General features: G+C 48.5%; 1 protein-coding gene across 2 annotated transcripts; it reads left to right on the top strand.

Moving 5' to 3' along the window:
- The first annotated feature begins 1,455 nt into the window (after window positions 1–1,455).
- CXCL14 (C-X-C motif chemokine ligand 14) lies at window positions 1,456–9,897 on the top strand. 2 transcript variants are annotated; one of them, XM_066272530.1, is made up of 4 exons: window positions 1,456–1,735; window positions 1,909–2,014; window positions 5,766–5,879; window positions 8,708–9,897. In XM_066272530.1, exons 1-4 carry the CDS (start codon window positions 1,672–1,674, stop codon window positions 8,721–8,723), a joined length of 300 nt encoding a protein of 99 aa, XP_066128627.1. In that variant the 5' UTR covers window positions 1,456–1,671; the 3' UTR covers window positions 8,724–9,897. The 2 variants fall into 2 exon arrangements, with proteins under 2 accessions (XP_066128627.1, XP_066128626.1); XM_066272529.1 differs by having other exon boundaries at window positions 1,906–2,014.
- Window positions 9,898–21,418: the final 11,521 nt, after the last annotated feature.

Below are 21,418 nucleotides of genomic sequence, written 5' to 3'. Positions count from 1 at the left end.
TGGGCTGAGAGCACAGAGCTGTGTGAACTAGAAGAGACTGGCAGCTCTGCCCTGGCTCCCGCTTTCGCCTGGGAGCCAAGCCCAGGGATCCTCGGAGCCTAAAAAGCACCATCCTTTCGCTGGGTCTTTCAAAGAAGCACTTCACCAAGTGCTGGAGGGAGGGGGGACAGCTCAGCGACGGGAGCTCCAGTTCTGCAGCCACATACACTGGGACGCCCCTGGCCTAACCATCTGCTTTTCAGCTATATTATCTGGGGCAAGTTATTTCTTCTCTCTGAGTCCTCTATGCCTGTCAAATAAACAAAATACCAAGTTGGGGGGCATTTGTAAGAATTAAAATAATACATATGTAACATATATGCATATAATGACACCAATAAGTAATATTTCCTGAGTACCAACTGCTGGCCAGACATTCTGTTAAATATGTTATACGTCTGATCTTATGTGGCTCTCACAGCTGCCCTATGACAGGCACCATGACTCCTCATACTTTGCAGATGATGAAACGCAGGTTTATGGTAGTAAAGTCACCTGCACTGGTAAGTAGTGCAGCGGGACATTCTGCCACCATGCCTGGGCCCACATCAACATGCCACACAGCCTGGCACAATGTCTAAGACATGGACTTCATCCAGACAGTCATCATCATCATATCTCCCTCCTGGGCCTCTCTGTACAGCTTTGGAGGATAGTGTGACAGTGAGGAACCCCCACCTGCTGCTCCCTGCTCCCCACTGCACTCCCCACCCCCAGACAGCTGGCACAGCCAGGGGTCACACACCTACTTTAGGAAGCCTTCCTCTAAGAGTGACCAAACCTCTCCACATACATACTCTTTGAGCTAGCTCCATTGGCACAGGCGATGGCTTTGCCACTGTAAAAACTATGGCAACCTCCCTCCAAAGCAAGCTTTGTGCTCTGGCCACCTGGGCTGCTGGCCTAACAGGGACCGCTCAGGCCTGCTGGCACTCACACCTGGCACCTAAACCCTTTTAATTCTACTCAGATGATCTGGGCCACAGGCCTGGGTCTCCCAGAACTCAGAACAGCAGGTCTGTCCCTGTGGCCAGAAAGAAACACATGAATCTGAAAAGCAGTGCCCTTAAGCAGCCTCTCATCTGTCCGGTGGAGCCTGGGCGCTGGCATGTGCACATGCTGGAGTCTGGGTGTGCAAGTGTGTGCAGGAGAAGTGTGTGTGGGAGCGAGGGGAGCGGACAAGTGTGTGAACGCGTGGTGGCTCCGAATGTGTACTGCTGAGGTCTGGGGCAGGCCGGCTGGGATGGTCCGTCGTCCCGTCCCGTCCCCCCCCCCCCCCCCCCCCCCCCCCCCCCCCCCCCCCCCCCCCCCCCCCCCCGGCTGTGTTGGGAAATCTCACTGAGTCACCGAGCGGTTCTGCATATTAATGAGCTTGCTCTCAGGGAGGGCAGGAGTGGATTTAAAAGGGCGGGCGGAGGGAGGCAGTGGAGTGAGTGCAAAACCCAGCGCAGAGCACAGCGCAGTGACAATCGTGAAGCACCCACCGACGGACTCAGCGGGGCAGCGGGAGCGAGAAGTGCTCCGGGCAGAGAGAAAGCGGAGCCGGCGGGCATCTCCGGAGCCGCACGGACGGACGGGCGGACAGGCGTCCTCTCCTTTGCCCTGGTCCTGCGCCGCGCTCCTCTGGCCAGCATGAGGTTCCTGACGGCTGCTCTGCTCCTGCTGCTCCTGGTGCTATGCGCCACCCGAGTGGACGGTGAGTGCCCTGGAGATCCTTTGTTGCCGTCCCGTCCCATCCTGGGGAACCCGCTGGCCAAGTGCTAGGCTTCCTGAGAACGCCTCCCCCCCAGACCTGAGTGAGCACCCAGGGCGGTGGAGGGTGAGGAGACCCTGCGGGCATGTGAGCAGCCCCTGTGCCCTCTACAGCAGGGTCCAAGTGCAAGTGCTCCCGGAAGGGGCCCAAGATCCGCTACAGCGATGTGAAGAAGCTGGAAATGAAGCCAAAGTACCCGCACTGCGAGGAGAAGATGGTTATGTGAGTTCCCCCTTGGAGCGTGTGTGCTGCATTAACCTGGTGCGGGGTGTAGTGTGGGGCTGGGTCGGGCTAACAAACATTTCTCTCCACCTTTGGCAGAGCCTTGGCAGAGCCTTTGTAACTGCCCAGTGAGTCCTCAGGACACTGGTGCAACAGTCTGGAAGAGAGTTTGGAAAGAGGGTCACTATCCTGTGCTCCAGAAACAGCCTCTCCAACCAAGTTCACCCTTGCTAGGACTCTAAATGGGTAGCCCTGTGTTTGCACTGCCACCTTTCTAAGGTGGTGAAGGATTAAATGGCTCCTGTGTGTCCGCTCAGAGCACCCAGATTGAGAGCACTCAAAACATCCAGAACTAATGAATTTGCACCCAAACTGTTAGGCATATCGCCTTCCAGTTACTAGAGAGAGAATTAAAGTACATATTGTTGTAAGTCCTCAGACTCTCCTTTCAGAGCCTTTGTCCAATTAGGGCACCATGGACAGCCAGTTTTTGGCTTCTAACAATTTCATTTTGAGGATGATCCTTGCTCCTTCCTTCACAGGCTGGACTCTGGTGGGTCCCTGAGCCTGAGCAGTACTGTGTAAAGGGCTCTGCTGGGGTTAATGTGCCACGTGGCTACAGCTCTGCTTGGTAGGGATGTGAGAAATATCTTTGAAACTGGGGCAGAGAGAACACTGAGTTTCCTTGCTCCTCTGCCTTCCCAGTTAACCACTTGAGGCCAGCACCACTTTTCCCATCAATATACCTTTGGCCAGGAAGGGAACCCTTGGCAAAGCAGGGACCAAATACCTGCCACAGGCCATTGGCCCCTCTTCCCTTCCCCCCAGAAGCAGGACACACTCTATATTCAGTCTGGGCGAGTACCTTCTGCCCGCTGGCTCCCTTGGCCCAAAAGGCCCAAAGGGGTGTCTGCAAAGGCAGTTCGCACCCCTCACTGCTACCTGGAGGCTGCACAGTTGGGCTGAAATTAGGGAAATCAGGGAAATCACTGGCCTGGGCTGACCTCTACCGCTTTCCTTCCCCGGCACCTATATGAACCTTCTATCCCTGTCCCTTTGTCTTGCCCCTTGCGTGATGTGCCCAAGTCAAGAAAAACAGCCAGAAAATCCCTTTTGTGGCAAATAGAGACCACAGGAGCTGAAGGAAGTGCTACAAGCCCCTCCTAACTCTCCTAACTCTCAGCTTAGGGACTAGAAAGCGATAGGGATGTTGCAGGTTCAGTTTGTAGTCCCTGAAGTGGTGAAGAATGCTTCACACATCAAGTCCAGTTGCTGACACCTTGAAGGGGAGGAGAAGCAGGCTGTGGGGTGTGTGACATCTCAAAAGGACAGAGCGCTCAGTCAATAGGCTTGCTCCTTTTCCGGCTCAACTTTAAGAGTAGAGAGGAAACAGAGAGAGGCAAGTGCATGAAAAGGCTTTATGTAGCTTTGTGAAAACTTGCAGGAGCATCATGAGACCCACACTCAGTCACTCTCTCCTAAACCTCTGCCCCACACCCAGGCCAACCCCCAGCCCTAAGGGGCTGGCGGTCCTCTCCTCTCAAGCTTCTGAGACTCTTAGATCAGATGAAAAGCCAGCACTTTTTGCCAAAGCAGGTTTTCAGCCACAAAGACTGAACAAAAGCAAGTTTTTCAGCTCACCCTGACTCACCCAGAAATCTCTGATGGGGTAGGGGAGGGGAACCATCTTCTTTGCAAGTGGGAGTCCTTGCGCCCAGAAGGGTCCAGCACAGCCCAGATTCTAGGAAAAGTCATTTGTGTTATATGTCCTCTGAGCTCTTACCAAAACCTTCGGCACCCCAGCACCGCTGAAGAGAGGGATACAGGACCCAGAATTTCTGAGTTATTGCTGAGGGAAGAAATCCTTGTGTCTTCACCCAAAACCAATTTCCATAGTGCTAGCATTGTGGCAGAGCATTTAAGTCTGTGGTGGAGGAGTGAGTATCTGTCCCACTCCCCAACCTTTAGGCCTCCAGACTTTAGGTCCCTCCGGCTGCACACTGACCTAATGAGGAGGGAGTTTTCTCAGGGTTTGCCACGTCCTTTTATTGCAAGTGTTAGGAGCAGCATTGCAGGCAGAGAGCAATGCAGGGCTATTCCTGCAAAGAGACCAGGTACCATGGGGGAGAACATCCAGATGCCATTCTGAAGCCTGGCCCTGTGCTCGAGACCACAAAGGAGGGACAAGACTTGGAGAGCAAGGGCCATTGAGGTCAGGGTCCAGTCACCCAACATCAGTGGAAGACCAATCTCTGCCCCAGGAAGCTTAGGCCGTGGTGGGGGTCCCTGGAAACTTAGAGCACAGGAGCAAACAAGAGCAAGCTGGCCACAAATACTCTATCCCCGTTCTGCAGCAAGATTCCTCTCCCATCAATTAAGAGACTCAGAGTTCATGGACACTCTGATCCCTTCTAGAACTTGGTCCATAAGCCCTAACCCTTTATCTCTGGGGGCCTGCAGGGGCCTAACTGGTCTCTCCCTCCTTGCTGCTCCCCCTCAGACCTCTAACCCCCTTCTTTCCCCACCCCCACACTGCCAGTACCCCAGTCCTCCCCATAGCTTGCTCTTGCTGTGATCCCTCTGGGAGTGACATCCTCACCTCTTACCTTCCACTTTTCCATGTTCCATGTCCCCAGGAGTTCCCTCATTGTTGAACGCCATCCTTCTCCCCCAACCCAGAAGCTTCTCCTAACTGCTGCGACTGCGGCCCAGCCCCGACAGAGATGGGCACAGCAGTTCTGGGCAGCAGTCTGCCTTCCCCTCCAGGCTGGAGCTCACACACTAAGGCTCTGCTTTCTCCATGGCCACCTCATCATCTATGATCATTAACAATAGTAACTAACAACAGTAACTATTCACTGCACATCTACCAGGTGCTAGGCACTCTGCATAGATTATGTCCTTTAATCATCCCAATAACCTTAAGAGGTATGCCTACCATTATACCCATTTCACAGATGGCAAACTGGAATCAGAGCAGTTCCCCAAGATCCCACAGACAGGCCTGGGATTCAAACCCAGGCCCTACACCTACAATGCCACCTGCTTCTCTACTGAATGGCTAGGCTGCCATTGGATGATAGAGGCCTGAAGAGAGGTCTTATTTTTCTGCCTCAGGGTGAGACAGTTGGAACTTCAAGCTGAGGAACTACAATGGGCTTCAAGGCCAACAAGACTTAGCTCTAGGATCAGCAGCCCCAAGATAATCTGCAGGGATTGGGGGCAACTGGGGTTTGAAGGGTCAGAGATCACAGTGTGCACAGAGCATGTCCAAGCCCTGCTGTGAGCAACTCACACCCAAGGAAAGAGGCCTTGGTATATGCGTCTTATGGAATTAGCTCTCTCTACCTCTTAACCCCAGGTTCAGAGGAGTGAGAAGAGGCCCCTGACCCTTCTTTCCCAAGGGAAGCTTGAGCCCTATAGACAACACCACGAGTGGGGTGGGGGTAGGGGTGACAGGCGGTGTTGAGGGGTCACTATCCCAGACTCTGAGGGTGCTGGGGAGAAAAGTGAAAGCTGATCGCTCAGTACAAATTTAGACCTTAACATGGAGTCAGAGATGAAGGGGATGACCAGAACCTTCCACAGAGCCAGTTAGGGAGTGAGCATGTGGCCAGGCTCCCTTGAAAGGAGGGAGGAGGCCACAGTCTCTCAGCGCCCTGATTGGGACAGACCAGGGCCACCCACAGGCCACACCAAGGGGCTGACATTCAGGTTCCTCAATCCTCTACCTTATCCCACTCCGTTTCAGCATCACCACCAAAAGTGTGTCTCGGTACCGGGGTCAGGAGCACTGTCTGCACCCCAAGCTGCAGAGCACCAAGCGGTTCATCAAGTGGTACAATGCCTGGAACGAGAAGCGCAGGTATGGCCCACCCCGTCACCTTCCTCCCACCTTCCCCAGACCCAGATCCTGGACCCCTTGTAGCTCCTCCAGCCATATCTAATGAGTGAACACCCATCACAGTAACCAGAGCAGACAGATACCCAAACAGTGATTACATACCCCCAGGGATGAGGAACTCACCACTTAATAGAGCAGGCTATTGCTCTATTAGACAGTTCTAAGCATCAAAAATGTATCTTTTTGTAAGCTAAGGTTTGTTTTATTTTAAATTTTATATTCCAGTCTCATTCTTCTTATTATTTAAATATTCCAAGTTATATGACCTTGGGATAGTTCCTTCTATCAAAGGTGAGTGAGCACCTGGCACCACTCTATGGTTCTTATGGGGTGAAAGAGGACCACTTTAGTGACTGGGTTTATTAACTATAAAACTGTAGGTACAGGCCTTGGCCAGTTGGCTGAGCAGTACAGCGTAGGCCTGGTGTGTGGAAGTTCTGGGTTGGATTCCTGGAGAGGCACCCATTTGCTTCTCCACCCTCCCCCTTTCCTTTCTCTCTATCTCTTTCTTCCCCTCCCACAGCCAAGGCTCCACTGGAGCAAAGTTGGCCCGGGTGCTGAGGACAGCTCCATGGCCTCCACCTCAGGCACTAGAATGGCTCCAGCTGCAACGGAGCAACGCCCCATATGGGCAGAGCATTGCCCCCTGGTGGACATGCCAGGTGGATCCCAGTCGGGCACATGCAGGAGTCTGTCTGACTGCCTCCTTGCTTCTAACTTTGGAAAAATACAAAACAAACAAACAAATAAACTGTAGGTACACCCACAAGATGATAAGGATGACTCCTTGCCAACAATATATTCTCTCTTCATGTTCCTTGCTGCCCAGAAACCTGATAAACTCCTTCCCACCCAAGTGCAGGGAAAGACCTTGGATTTGACCCTTTAAAATCAGAGCTTAACCTCAGAGGCAGCAGTGGCCCAATGACCTAAGCCCTGAACCAGACCTATAACCTCTCTGGGCTCTATGTCCCCATAATCAGAAGATAGCAGCTCTGATCTCCTGGGGTCCTTGATCTGGCGTCAGAGAGGAGGCAAGTTCCTGGTTCCCCTATACCACAGAGACGTGAGCTGGTCCTGCAGCAGGCCTGTCCTCACACACTCAGAGCCTGTGCACACCTGTATCTGCATAGCTTAGCCAGGGAAGTGCACACACTCAGACACACATGTGCCTGCTCGCATGTGCAGGTGAGCCTCCCAGGAGCTGCAGTCAGCATCCCGTCCTGCAGAGGAGGACACCAAGGCTGAGCAGGGATGGGAGCACAAGGTGGGAAGCCAGGCCTCTCAGTGTCACCTTACTCCTCCCTACCTCAGGTCCCTGTGCTGCCCCAGCTGGCCCTTCTGCCCTAAGTTCAGCCAGGGACTAGCTCCTCCCTGGCTGACACTGGAGCACAGCCCCAGTTCTTGAGCCCTTTGAGCTGCCTCCAAAACTGCCTCATCTGCAGTTGCTTGAAATAGAAAATGATGAGGGTGAGAGATTATTTTCTGTAAGTCTGATGGGAAGGAAGCCCTCTTTCTGGTCAGGACAGGCAGCTCACATGGCAAAAGCAGGACCCTGTCCCATCCACTATCACTCTCTGGGCCCTGTGTCATCAAAAGTATATTGAGCCTAGCCTCAGGGCCAGTCCATGAAAGGGTAGAGAACATCTTCATCAGACCGCCAGGAGACACTCAGGCCTTTCCTCAGGCATACTTATCCCTCACCCTCCACCTGGGCCCCAGCCCTGGGGAAGAAGAAATGGGCATGTGCCCTGCAGCCCTGTCCTTTTTATTTTTCCAAATTCCAATGCTGTGAGCAGTGTGGGCACTTCTGCTCCCAGAACTCCGTCATTTCATTACAACATGAGTTCATCCCTCTTTCTTGAAATGCTGAGGTGTCCTAGAAGAGAAGGGGGGCACTCCCTTGTCCTCCCCACCTCCCCTCCCCCTATATAAAAGATCAAAATTGTCTTGGTGAATGCAGAATGGAGGTAAGAGAACTTAAGTCCTCTTTGCAGAGAGAGGGAGAGCATGCTGAACCTAGGGTAGAGGAAGGAGAAGACAGTGGGCCGGCCCAGCCCCTGGGGTCCGGACTAGAGAGCTCCGAGCATCTCAGAGTCTAGAGCTACTGGTGGCCACTGGCAGCAGCAGCAGGCATTTGATTGCAATACACAATGAGGCGGTCTTGTTCAGAAATCGAGACAGGCAGAGGGAGCAATGGGCTATCTGAATGTGAAGTGCAGCCCCATGGCAGCCGTGGAGCAGAAGAGGTGAAAGTAGTTAAATAGAGATGGTTTGGGAGGTGAGTGAAAGGTCAGTTTGTGAATGCACACAGGCCTGTTAACTGCTGGAGGAAGTGACCTCGAGCCATGGCCTCCATGACAGCCCCAGCCCCATGACACAGTCTCAAGGCAGCTACCTTTGGGTAAAATACACAGAAAGACAGAAGCCTGAACTGAGGTGGCAGATGCCTCTCCTCACCCCCGGCCCATGCTGGAGACAGATCTCTTTCCCACCAGAGACTTCACTGTCCCTAAATCTCTCGTGCCTCAGTTTCCACCATATACTGAGAGGATTTGCTTCATAGGGCTTTGAGGGTACAATGAAACTATAGAGGTCGAGGCTGTTTAGAAAGACAAAGCCAGATTCAGGTGCGCTTTGTGGTCCTTGTGATGGCATCCTTTCAGATGCTCCCACTCTCCAGGCCCCTGCCATCCTGGGAGGGGGCATTGCCAGAGACAAGAATCAATGTAGTGAAGCCACCATCCCATCCATTGCCTGAGCACTTACATGGGTTTTTCTCTTCCCAGGGTCTATGAAGAATAGAGTGAAAAACCCCTGTTGAGAAAACCTTGCTGTTGGGAAACAGCAAAGGACTCTGCAGATTTAAAAAACAAAACAAAAAACAACAACCCTTTCTTTCTCACGGGCATAAGGCACAAATTATATATTGTTACAAAGCACTTTTTACCAAGGGTCACTTTTTACATTTTATAGCTGTATGCAAAAGGCTTCCAGATGTAAGACCCATCTCTCTTGCGTTCCAGACTTCATCACAGGCTACTTTTTACTGAAAAGCGAAAAACTCATGCCTTTCCTTTGTAAAAAAAAAAATGTGGGGTTTTTTTTTTTGTATTTGTCCAGACATCACTATACATCTGAGCTTTATAAACCCCTGGGAGGAACAGGGAGCTTGGTTGAGACATTTCATAGCAGCGCTGCTCCATTCTAGCACAGGAAGCTTCTGCTCAGAGGTCCTGGCACCTCGGTACAGCTGCCATGGGGTCTCCTGAGCTCACGGTCAGTCACAGCCTCAGGGGGACTACACAGCGGCCTCAGTTGCTGGACAAGTAGGAGCAGATCTCTCTGCTTCTGTTCTTTTTATGAACTCAAGTTTGAGTGCCAGAGAAATGTGCTTTGTCCCCCTGGTTAATTTTTGCAGACTCTAGGAAATATTTCCAAGATCCTAGGATGGCAAAGCAAATGGTCCTTTAAGGAAGGACTTGGGTCTCCTTTCCATGCTGAGGGTTTGTGGAAGTTCACTGCCTCAACAGTTAATGCTTCTGAAGCATGTGAAGTTCCTGACACTGTTAGTGAAAACCTTAGGAGAAATCTTTAAAATACATGAATACATGCACAGTATTCACACAACTACAGACACACATTCTGGTGACAAGGGAGGATCTTCAAAGCATGTTTCTTTCCCTCGTCACTATGGAACATGTAGTACAAAAGCAATCCGTCTGTGATCCCCACGTAATGCTTCAATGTTAAAGAGTGCAGCCCTCTTCTGAAGGCTAAGATGACCATGCACCCTTTCCTTTGTAAATATACCCTTAAGAATGCCGCAGCACACACTGCCCCTTCAGTGAGTGCCACATTGTATTGCTGTGTCGTATGCTATATGTAAATGTCAGAAACCATTAGCGTTGCATGCAGGTTTCATATTCTTTTTAAGACAAACGGAAAAGTAATAAAATATATTTGAAAAATACCAAAATTCTAGACTTCTGACTTTTTTCCTCTATTTAATTAAGCCAGGATGACAATCAAATGCTCACCATGTCTTGAATAAATGGGGACTCACGTATTGGAAAGAAAACTGGTGTTTCCCAAATACCTGCCAACACTGTCACCTGTCACATGGATGTCAGCATGGTCCAGAGACAGAGGCAGGCCTCCAGGCTACTGCTTCCTCCCTGCCCGACTCCCACACCTGGGGCAAGTTCATCAGTGTGTATGGAACTGTCTTTCTCTTTATTCTCCGGTTAGCATTTACTGCCAGGCATCTCTGCCAAATGCTAGTATAGCTCCCCTTTTTTTTTTTTTTTTTTTTTTTTACAGAGACAGAGAGAGGTATAGACAGGAATGGAGAGATAAGAAGCATCAGTCATTAGTTTTTCGTTGCACATTGCAACACTTTAATTGTTCTTTTATTGCCTTCTCATACGTGCCTTGACCGCGGCCCTTCAGCAGATCGAGTAACCCCTTGCTTGAGCCAGCGACCTTGGGTCCAAGCTGGTGAGCTTTTGCTCAAACCAGATGAGCCCTCACTCAAGCTAGCAACCTCAAGGTCTCGAACCTGGGACCTCTGCATCCCAGTCCGACGCTCTATCCATTGCACCACCGCCCAGTCAGGCTATAGCTCCCTTTTTATACACGCACACCGAGTTACAATCACATGGTGTTAATTATTATTTTTGTTTCACTATGTTTTCATGTTTCCAGATAACAGTTAATTTACATCTATGAGTCACAAACCAGGTAGCAAATCATTCAAAATACAAAATAACTTGAATAGCAATAACAACATCAGTAAAAGCTTTTAGAGTATTAGTTCTAAAAATTAACTAACTTTACTGCTGTTGTGAGTTAAGGGGCAGAGAGAGATTTAGCAGACGACTAACAATGGACCACCCCTTGCTCAGGTAAATGGCCTTGGGTTTATGCAGTGTCCTACTTTTTCTCACAAGATTCTAAAAGGCTTGCCTCTAAAGAAATTAACATAACATCAAGAATAGCTTTCATCCAAAGATATGCAGAGTGCACTTGCAAGATAGCCCAGCAGCAACACAAGACATTCCATGGATTTCCCTACATTTTTAAATCTCATGAGAACATCTCATTGAGAAAGCCTAGCAATTGCCTTTAGTCAAAAGACAATTCTCTTAGTAAAACATTCTTTTCTTGCTGACTACGCTCTCATCCTAGGCCACACAATGGGCCATTCTACTATACCTTACCTAAGATACTATTGCCTAGTCAAATATTATTTATTATATTTAAACACTAGTTAAGTTCTGACTCTATTCTTCTCAGAATATACCACTATTTGCAGATCAAAGAAGAAAGGAATGTTTCTCTACTTATCACATGAAAAGGCTAGGGAGGAAAAATGTTAAGTGAAGGCCAAGGGTGCTCTGTGCACAGCCACTGCCTCCTACCCATTCACAAGTCACAATCTATTCTTTCTAACATGATTAAGAAGGAATTCTCCTACAAACTTAACCCTTTACGAGGGATATCATAGCCAGCCTCTTATGTCTATGAGCCCAGTTCAAGGGGCTTACAGGCTTTTCTGTGGAACTCACACCCTCTGTCTCATTTCCAAAGAAATCACTATGAATCTACAGGGAAAGCATGGTACTATTATCCCTATGCCATAAATAATAGCACACACCCAGAAAAGGGGGGATATAAGGCCAGATTAATTCAAAAAGTCAAAGGGGGAAGTATCGTTGTGCCTTTCCTTTGCAGTGACTTTGTCACCCCGCAGCCATTGGTCTTCACTGCAGTGACTTTGTCACCCCGCAGCCATTGGTCTTCTCTGCTGTGACTTTGTCAATCAGCAGTTTTTGATCTTCTTCTGCTGTGACCTTGTCAGCCAGCAGTTGTGGGTCTTCTTCTGCTGTGACCTTGTCAGCCAGCAGTTGTGGGTCTTCTCCTGCTGTGATCTTGTCAGCCAGCAGTTGTTGATCGGCTCCCAACACCCCACTATGGTCCCCATTTAGGGAAGAGATTAGACGGAGGCCCACTCAAGATCCCTGTGATGCAGGGCCCCGAGATTCCTGTGGGGCTCAAACAGGGGCAGGCAGTGCCCGTCAAGAGGCTGTGGGGCTCTGGAGTCAGGCTGTCTGGGAGTCACTGCTGGGGAGAGACTGAGGCTCCATTTCTGCTTCTGCAAGATAGAGACGACGAGTGCACAGCTCGTGGTGCTTCTGAGGCCAAAGGAGGTGAGCTACAGAAAGCCTGGTACTAGGGCACAGTGAGCATCTGGTAAATGTGAGCTCTGTGCATTTGCATAATACCAGGATACATTTCACTGCATCCACATCAACCAGGCCCTGAAACAGGCCCCTCTGTGCCCACCTGGCTCCCCCACTCTCTGCAGGGCTGTCCAAGGGGACACACCTCCACCTGTCTGAACATCTTGTCTGCTACACTAGGAACCAGGAGCCGCTGACATGCACAGCTGGTGTGTGCCAATACTTATGAGGACACACAGCAAGGAACCTGGCCTAGCATGTCCTCAGCCGGATGCCACTGCAGGCCCTTCCTATCACAGCCTCATCTCCTGGCAACATTGTCACACCAGATGTATTTCTAAAGAAACTAAGAACCAGAGAAATTAACCCAAAGTCACCCATACACTGCTCAGATAGCTGAGCCCAACTGCTTTCCTGCTAGAGAAACAGGAGGGGTGGGCCAGCGCCATGCTGGGCCTGGGGCACCGTGAATGCCCGGTGTCACCTTCCCCCTCACTGTGGAGAAAGAAAGGAGACTGGACAGGGAAGCCTGGACACCAACCAACAGAACAGTGCCCAGGTGGGAAGCCACATAACAGGGCAGCAAAGAACAGAGTCTGCCTTTTTCCCAGGAGCCTTTGCTTGGGTGTTGAGGGAGGTGCCATTGTAAGGAAGTCAGCTGACAGAGACCCACCATCACCAGCCCCCAAACCCTCCACCTTCCCCACTCTCTACCCCACCAACACAGAGGCCTCTCCGTCCATCACGGTGGGGGAGGGACAGCATCCTCTGTACTGCTGCTTCCACTCCCTCTGAACAGGCCACAGCATACCTCCCCGCCCGAGTGGCCTCTCCTCTAGCTCACCTGTGCTTCTAGCACCAGCACCTCATCTTCCAGCCCTGGGGCCCATGTGTCCCCTCCATAATCTGACCTCCCGATCACAGACTGGGTTCTTAATAACAGGAAAAATGCCCCCTTACTGTGTGCCAGGCACCGGCTGGGCACTTGCCCGGATGGCTCTGTCTCCATCCTCCCCCACACTGCTGGCCCAGACAAGTCAGGTGATTTGTTTAGGAGGCGCCAGTGGTCAGTAGAAGAGAGCTGGACTTCAGGCCCCAGTCTGTCAGAGAGCAGGAGGAGCAGAGATGTGTGTGTGGCTGTCTCATCCTCGATGGAGCTCGTGTGTCCCCGGGAAACAAGGCTGACTGTGCTTCTGTGGCCGACTTGGACCCTGTCCTCTAAAAGACGGGTATTAGCCTGACCAGTAAGAATGGGCTCTCAGCCTCAACACTTCACAGATACCAGACAATGGCCCTCCAGTGCCAGGAACTGGGCCTGGCTTCAGGAAGAATGCCCTTTTCCAAACTGTTTCCCGTCATTTTTCTTCACTGTGCTTCCCAGCAGCCCTACGAAGTTCGCACCCACCACATTCCAGAAAAGAGAGTAACTCCAGTGCAGCAGAGCAGGGCCAGGCTGCCCTTCCACGTGGGCCCTGTGAGTGTGGTCCCCGGGGAGGGAAGCCGGCTCCCCTGCACCCGGGCAGACCAGGCCCCACGCGGGCCCCACCTCTGCAGCCTCAGACAGGCATGCTCGGATCCAGAGCCATGCCCCTGGGACCCAGTCTTGCAAGCATGTCCTGAGCAGGTACACACTGCTGCCCCAGGCTTGACACCAGGACAGCCACATCCTGGAGAGCTCCAGCCCAGCACTGCGGCTCACCTCCACACAGACAAGCCCTCCTCGGCCCTGCCCCTCACTACGAGCTGCTCCCTGATCACATCGCCACTGGCACTGCAGTGGGGACCAGCTACAGAATCGCAAGGCCTGACACACAATAAAGATGCAGGGCCCCCTGCTCAAAATTATTAGGAATTTCAAGATGTCAACCGCAGAACATTAAAAGCCAGCACAGGGCTCTGTGTACCTCACATGGCACAGCCCACGGAGTAACCCTTATCTCAGCTATCAACTTTTAACACCCGTCTGTTTGGCTCATTTTGGCCCAAATAATGCAGTCCTAGTCATTACATGACTTGTACTGCAATTTAACCATTTATTTTAATTTGAACATCTAATAAGTTGTGTTCTTAGAAGCCATAGACTGTGTTTCTTTGTAAAACCCTTCTGAAACCCGTAATAGTACCTATGAGGTATTCAAACACTACAAACTGATCTTAAGTCGTAAGGAGCTCCCTGAGAACGTGTGTTCTGCACTCGTTCACTGAGCTGCTGGTACATGCAAAGCTGCATGCTGAGCCCAGGGACAAGGAGGTCTGCTGAGGCGCTGCCCCTAATCTTCAACAGCAGAGTTCACCATTTAGGTGCCCGGCTGCTATTCCACCTTGCAGCATTTGCTCTGTGCCGCACACTGTGTCCAATTCTGCCGACGACCCCACCAGACAGTCCCAGTCCACGAGGGAGATGAAGGCACTGCCTGAACTGAGTAAGCACTATGCCAGAGGGTCACACAGCCTGTTCGAGGGGCACCCCAAAGGGACACTCACCCAGTCATGAAGGAAGTGACCCCTGACCATGACCCCGGTCTGGTCTGGGAGGGCTCAGAGCAAACTGAAGTCATTCTTAGACAGCAATAGGAAGTGCTAGTGTCACCCAGACTCTGATGTGGTCTGTGGCCTGCTGTGTTCACGTGTGATGAGACACACAAAGACAGCGAGTGCTCAGGGCAGCAAAGGGGAGCACGCTGAGAGAACTCAGCGGGGACTCGGGAACATCAGCCATGCCCCAGCCTGCACTCCCACCTCATCCCATCTCTTCCTCCATCGTCACTTCCCCGCTGTCTGCCAGTGACCCATGACTGGGGCTCTCAGATGGCTCTGGGCAAGGAGGCTGGCCCACCAAAAGCTCTTTGGCTCACCCGCCCACATGAGGAACAATCAGACTGACTATAGTCCTCAGGGTGTTTTCCTGTCCTCCTCTTTTTGAAAAGTTGAATAGAAATTCATGGAAGTCATCAAGAAAGTGATCAAACCCTCAGCAATTTTCTTGCTTTTTAAGGTAATGTCTCCCTGCTTCCTCTACACCAGGCCGCTCTGATCTGTGCTACCCACGGGAAGCAAAGATTACCTCTGCCGAGGGCCTCCCAGTCCCCAAGACTGTGAGAAGTGACAACAGTGAGTAGGATATACCTGTGAGTCGGACCCTGTGCCGAGGGCCGCCCATGCCTTATCCCACTGAATTCTGTAACTACAGCCGAGTTCTATTATTAGCTCCACTTTCCAGAGGAGGAAAGCGATGCTCAGTGAAACATTGCCCACGTGCAGGAAGCCAGGAGGTGGTAGACAGGATTTGAACCCACATGTGTCTGACTCCAGAGCAGGGCTCCCTGAAGTACACATTGTCTACAGTTCCTATTGAGCCTGGCCCACAGGAGACACACTGCTGTGCCCTCAACCGGCACTTACCTCCTGTTTATTGAACAGAGATTAATCCCCTAATTTGGGCAGCAGGGACAGCCAGCCTCAGCCAGCTTGGTTTTGTGTGTGGCTCAGTTATCTTTTAAAGGCAGAAGACTGTAACAACCACATTCTCCCACTGCTACGACAAAGCGGGCCCTACAGCTGCGAGGTCGCGGCTCTGGCACACACTGGGTAGACACAAACTCCGCTGAAGTAGAAGCAGCCAGAGATTTTTTTCCCCCCTTAACATCAAATAAGTTGAATAAGCAAAATGACAATGATATCATCAAACTCAACTCAATGTTTTAATTGAGTTGAAGCAATTTGAAGAATTGAGCCTCAGCTCAATGTTCCATCCCCCAAAAAAGAAACAAGTTGAAGCCATCAAGATGTTGGTTTTAAAAAATTAATTCAAAGCTGGTTTTAAGATAATCAGCCCCATTTCACAATGAGGACAATTGATGTTCTGGAAAAAGCAGAAGGATGTCTAATTAGATGTAGATGAGACTCCATCTATATTCAAAGTTATCCCAAAAGCAAATTGAGAAGGTAAAGCAACAAGCACTTTCTTTCAACTGACTGTTTACTTAAATGCAGCCATCACACAAAAATCATTTCTAAACTCCAAAGGCTTTTGTCCCTCTGAAATAATGGCCTACAAAGACTGGAGTTAAGTATTGCATTTGATACATCCAAAAAAATATCACAAACAAAAAAAATGAGAAAAAGAATATCCTTCAATTCTTTATAGATGCTAAGATACTGACTCTGCTGATGGCACGTATTTTGAGAGACAGCAACCTTTAATAAAATAGCAACAACCACCTGAGCAGGTGGTAGCACAGTGGATAGAGTGTTGGCCTGGGATGGTGAGGACCCAGGCTCGAAACCTCAAGTTGCCAGCTTGAGTGTGGGTTCATTCAGCTTGAGCGCAGGCTCACCAGCTTCAGGGTGGGGTTGCTGGCTTGAGCCCAAAGGTCACTGGCTTGAGTAAGGGATCATTGGCTCTAATGGAGCCCCCCTGTGAAGGCACATATGATAAAGCAATCAATGAACAACTAAGATGCTGCAACTATGAGTTGATGCTTCTCATCTCTCTCCCTTCCTATCTCTCTCTCTCTCTCTCTCTCTCTCTCTCTCTCTCACACACACACACACACACACACACACAAAACGCAACAGCTACAACCAATATTTATTGAGTGCTTTCTCAACAAATTCTGTATTAGTCCCACTTTACAGATGAAGAACTTAAGTCTTAAAGAAGCTGAGTAACTTGTCCAAGGTCCCACAATGAGTGGTCTTAGGCACTGTTAAGTCTTTGGACACTCCTAGGTAGAGTGACATATGTCCTGGTTTGTCTGGGACTGTCCTAGTTTATGATAGTTGTCCCAGTAATTATGAAGAGTGTTCCCTTTCACTCTCTCAAGAGTTCTGGTGTGGTTGATAAATTATATGATCATCCTACTTCTGGGCCTAGCAGGGATTGCTCAGTGTCTAAGAAATGATTGGTTAACTTCTCTCCATGGACAACCCACTCCCATGTGAGTGTGGGCATTCTGGAAAGAACAGTGACTCTTTAAACCTGTAAGGAATACTACAGAGTCTTTGTAAGCAGCTCCCCAGTTTCCCCATTCTGCCACGACCTGTTTCCCCTGCTACGTAAAGATTGGAGATGATGTCCATGGATTGTCCATGGGGAACACATTGCTCTTTGGAGACCCATCTGTTAAATGGAGACCCAAATCCAAATCCCTGTGCCCTCTCTGTGTGTCTGTCTATATGAGATTCTCCAGACAACTAAAGTATCAGATTCTGATTTCAGGAGAACAAACAACATCCTGGCAGCTGCACTTCCCAGAGGAGCGAGGACTTGTTTCCTTCCCTGCGTCGGGGAGGACCTGAGGTGGGAAAAAGAGTCAGAGCGCCAAGGCACAGGCCTTGTGGGCCTCAGGCTCACTGAGCCACCTGGAAGAGTGGCAGCTCTGGGGCACCTGAGCCCTTCAAGCTCACAGACTCAGCTGTCTTCTCCATGAGGAGATTTGCAGGAGTTCCAGTATATGAGTTTTTTATATTCATAAAAACATTTCCACTTCATTAATTAACAGGCAATTTAAAGAACACATTAAAGCTGGAAAAATTCTAGTGTGACTTTCATTATTTTTCTATAGTAAAAAAATCTACACCTTTGTTAGGCAAATCTACTCTGCTTCATGCTCTGCAGCAGCAACAGCAGCCTGAAGCTTGAAGCAGTTTAGTCAAAATCAACAAGTCTTTAGGATTCATATTTTATTCTATTTAAATTTAAATGAGCGTGCTTTACTTGTTTCAATTAAAATTATAAATTTGTAGGGATGATATTTTTATAATATTAGAGCCGGCATATTCAATTTTTGCATGCAAGAACTTAAAAACTCACATTTAGACAACATTAAACAAAGACCAAACACAAACAAGAATCAGACAAAGTAGACAAATTAGACAAATTAGAGAGAAACCCGGGATTTTAGAGATTAGAATATGGCCTGCTTGATTTTTACATAGGGCCATTTTGATTGGAACATTAAGGATAGAAACTAAACAGAACTCTCTCTTGAAAAGTTTCAAGAACGGCCGTTTATGAGATTCGGTTTAGCTATATCCAAACAGGTGTTCCCTTTGCCCTCTTTTCAGGCATAGAACAGGAAAGAAATAAAATGAGTTGAGAGAAAGAGGAGAACAGAAAAAACTGTAATTTTTCCAAACTCTTAAGTCCTTCTATTTACTAAAGAAAATCAGATAATAACACAACTTTAAAACTCATCTCAGTCTTCTAATCATTCTTAAATTCTAATAGCTGCTACAACCGGCAGCCGAAATCCCTCCATTTCAACCCCCGCAAGAGGCTTGCTTCTCATATTTTGCATGGAGGCATGGGTGGTTTAGTGGTAGAATTCTCGCCTGCCACGCTTGAGGCCCGGGTGAGGTCTGAGACAGACCGGAGTTGACAAATGGATTCAGGCTGGCCCCAATTGTTATCGGGGCCTGAGGCTGGCCCCCTTGCCAGTTTCCCTGATTACTACTTGAATTGCTTGCTAGATTTTGATTTTGTGGGGGCTGCCATTCTATTCCTAACTTTGGTCCTAATGGCTGTCCGTTTTTGTGAAATTTAGAATGGCACAGCTTTGCCCAATGATATCCTTTTTGACAGCGTGGACACAAAGTCTTAGGCAATGGGACATTATTATTAGCATTATTAATTATGGGAGCTGTCCCTTGCACTCCTGGGCCTGCTTGCCCACTCTTGTTAGGGCATTGTCGGCTAAAGTGGCCCGTTTGAGTATAAGGAGAGGTGGGTCCATATTGACTGCAAGCCATTTTCAACTCTTTCAATAATTTATAAGGAAGCGGCTCCCATGTAGGATTCTCCTCATCATCAAATTTACCAGCCACAGCCACAGGAAAACATACTGCCAAATCAGTTTCCCCTTGATCGCAAGAAGCTTGAATTGCCTTCTGCAACCCTGTTAATTCTGATGATTTTTTCTTTTCATTAACATCTGGTGATTGTACTGGTAGAGGCAAAGACATTTTAATAGCCTTATTTTTATCCTTTTTGTCAGTCTTGGAGGGATATAATATGGGCAAGACTGTTTTTGACTTCCAATCCTCATTATCCCTATTATTTTTAGCTGCCTCATCTTCTAATTCAGCCTCATCTGTTGGAGATAAATGATTTTCACTATCATCCTGATGTTTACTTAATTTTAAAGAGGCCATAGCGTGATCTGTATTATCTTGAGACTGCCTTTTACTTCTAATTAACGGAGTCTCTTCTTTTGGAGGAGCAGTTGCCTTAAGGAATTTATGCATCTCATGTTCTGGATTTAAGGCATCTTTAATCAAGCTCCATAAAGCAAATGTATCAACTGGGACCCTTTCTGGTCTGCGTAGCTCATAATAAAGTTTTAAATCTTCTCCAACTTTAACCCATTTCTCGAAACTAAGCGTTCCCTCATCTGGAAACCATGGAGAACATTTTTGTACGAATTTCATAAAACGAGCTACTTGTCGAGAGGAGACATTAACTCCTTTTTGGGAAAGTGTATACTTAATGACTTTTATAAAGAGTCTTCTTTCTTTAGACTCAGTATGGCCCATGACTTCTCAAAATCTTAAGTTCTGAAATTCTCCACCTATCCTCACCCTGTCTTTCTTACAGGGGGGTCTGCAGCACCCTGAGTGGAGTCCTAGCCATCCCGAGACAACGAGGGGGGATTACCTGTGAGTCCCTGTTCGGGCGCCAAATGCCGGGGTCCAGCCCCGGGGGGGATCCAGGGGTCTCACAGGAGGAGACGATGTCGGCGAAATTGAGTGAGAGAGCCGAATTCTTTCTTTTCTCTTTATTCTCCGGTTAGCATTTACTGCCAGGCATCTCCGCTCAATGCTAGTATAGCTCCCTTTTTATACACGCACACTGAGTTACAATCACATGGTGTTAATTATTGCTTTTGTTTCACTATGTTTGTATGTTTCCAGATAACAGTTAATTTACATCTATGAGTCACAAACCAGGTAGCAAATCATTCAAAATACAAAATAACTTGAATAGCAATAACAACATCAGTAAAAACTTTTAGAGTATTAGTACTAATAGTTAACTAACTTTACTGCTGTTGTGAGTTAAGGGGCAGAGAGAAATTTAGCAGACGACTAACAATGAACCACCGCTTGCTCAGGTAAATGGCCTTGAGTCTATGCAGTGTCCTACTTTTTCTCACAAGATTCTAAAAGGCTTGCCTCTAAAGAAATTAACATAACATCAAGAATAGCTTTCATCCAAAGATATGCAGAGTGCACTTGCAAGATAGCCCAGCAGCAACACACTCTATTCTTCTCAGAGTGTACCACTATCTGAAGATCAAATAAGAAGAAAGGAATGTTTCTCTACACTATCACATGAAAAGGCTAGGGAGGAAAAATGTTGAATTAAATGAAGGCCTAGGGGTGCTCTGTGCACAGCCACTGCCTCCTACCCATTCACAAGTCACAATCTATTCTTTCTAACATGATTAAGAAGGAATTCTCCTACAAACTTAACCCTTTACGAGGGATATCATAGCCAGCCTCTTATGTCTATGAGCCCAGTTCAAGGGGCTTACAGGCTTTTCTGTGGAACTCACATCTTCTGTCTCATTTCCAAAGAAATCACTATGAATCTACAGGAAAAGCATGGTACTATTATCCCTGTGCCATAAATAATAGCACACACCCAGAAAAGGGGGGATATAAGGCCAGATTAATTCAAAAAGTCAAAGGGGGAAGTATCGTTGTGCCTTTCCTTTGCGGTGACTTTGTCACCCCGCAGCCATTGGTCTTCACTGCTGTGACTTTGTCAATCAACAGTTTTTGATCCTCTTCTGCTGTGACCTTGTCAGCCAGCAGTTGTGGGTCTTCCCCTGCTGTGACCTTGTCAGCCAGCAGTTGTTGATCGGCTCCCGACAATTTACTAGGCATAAGAAGACCAAACTATCAAGAGAAGAAATTGGAACCTTCTGTTAACAGGCAAACTTTTGTGCCTGTTTCATCATTTGTAAAATAGGAATAATTAATAGTGCTTAATCTCAAAGAATTTCTATTGAAACACTAAATGAAATAATTGACGTAGAATATGTAAAACTTTGTGTGACACATAAGCAAACAGTAAATGACAGCTAATAATAACAATAATCTCATGCTACTCACAAGAACATTATTCAACAACCCAAAGACTCTTAAATCTGGGGGGAAACACCTTCAAATCTTATTCCACCTGTATCCAATAATTAAATTTCTCCAAAGTGGGCAATTTTTAACTGCTTTAGGACCCTGGCCCCCCTT

This window comes from Saccopteryx bilineata, chromosome 4 (assembly GCF_036850765.1).
Source record: "Saccopteryx bilineata isolate mSacBil1 chromosome 4, mSacBil1_pri_phased_curated, whole genome shotgun sequence".
Lineage (NCBI taxonomy): Eukaryota > Metazoa > Chordata > Mammalia > Chiroptera > Emballonuridae > Saccopteryx > Saccopteryx bilineata.
The sequence above is the reverse complement of the archived record's forward strand: the minus strand, read 5'-3'. Positions and strand labels throughout refer to the sequence as shown.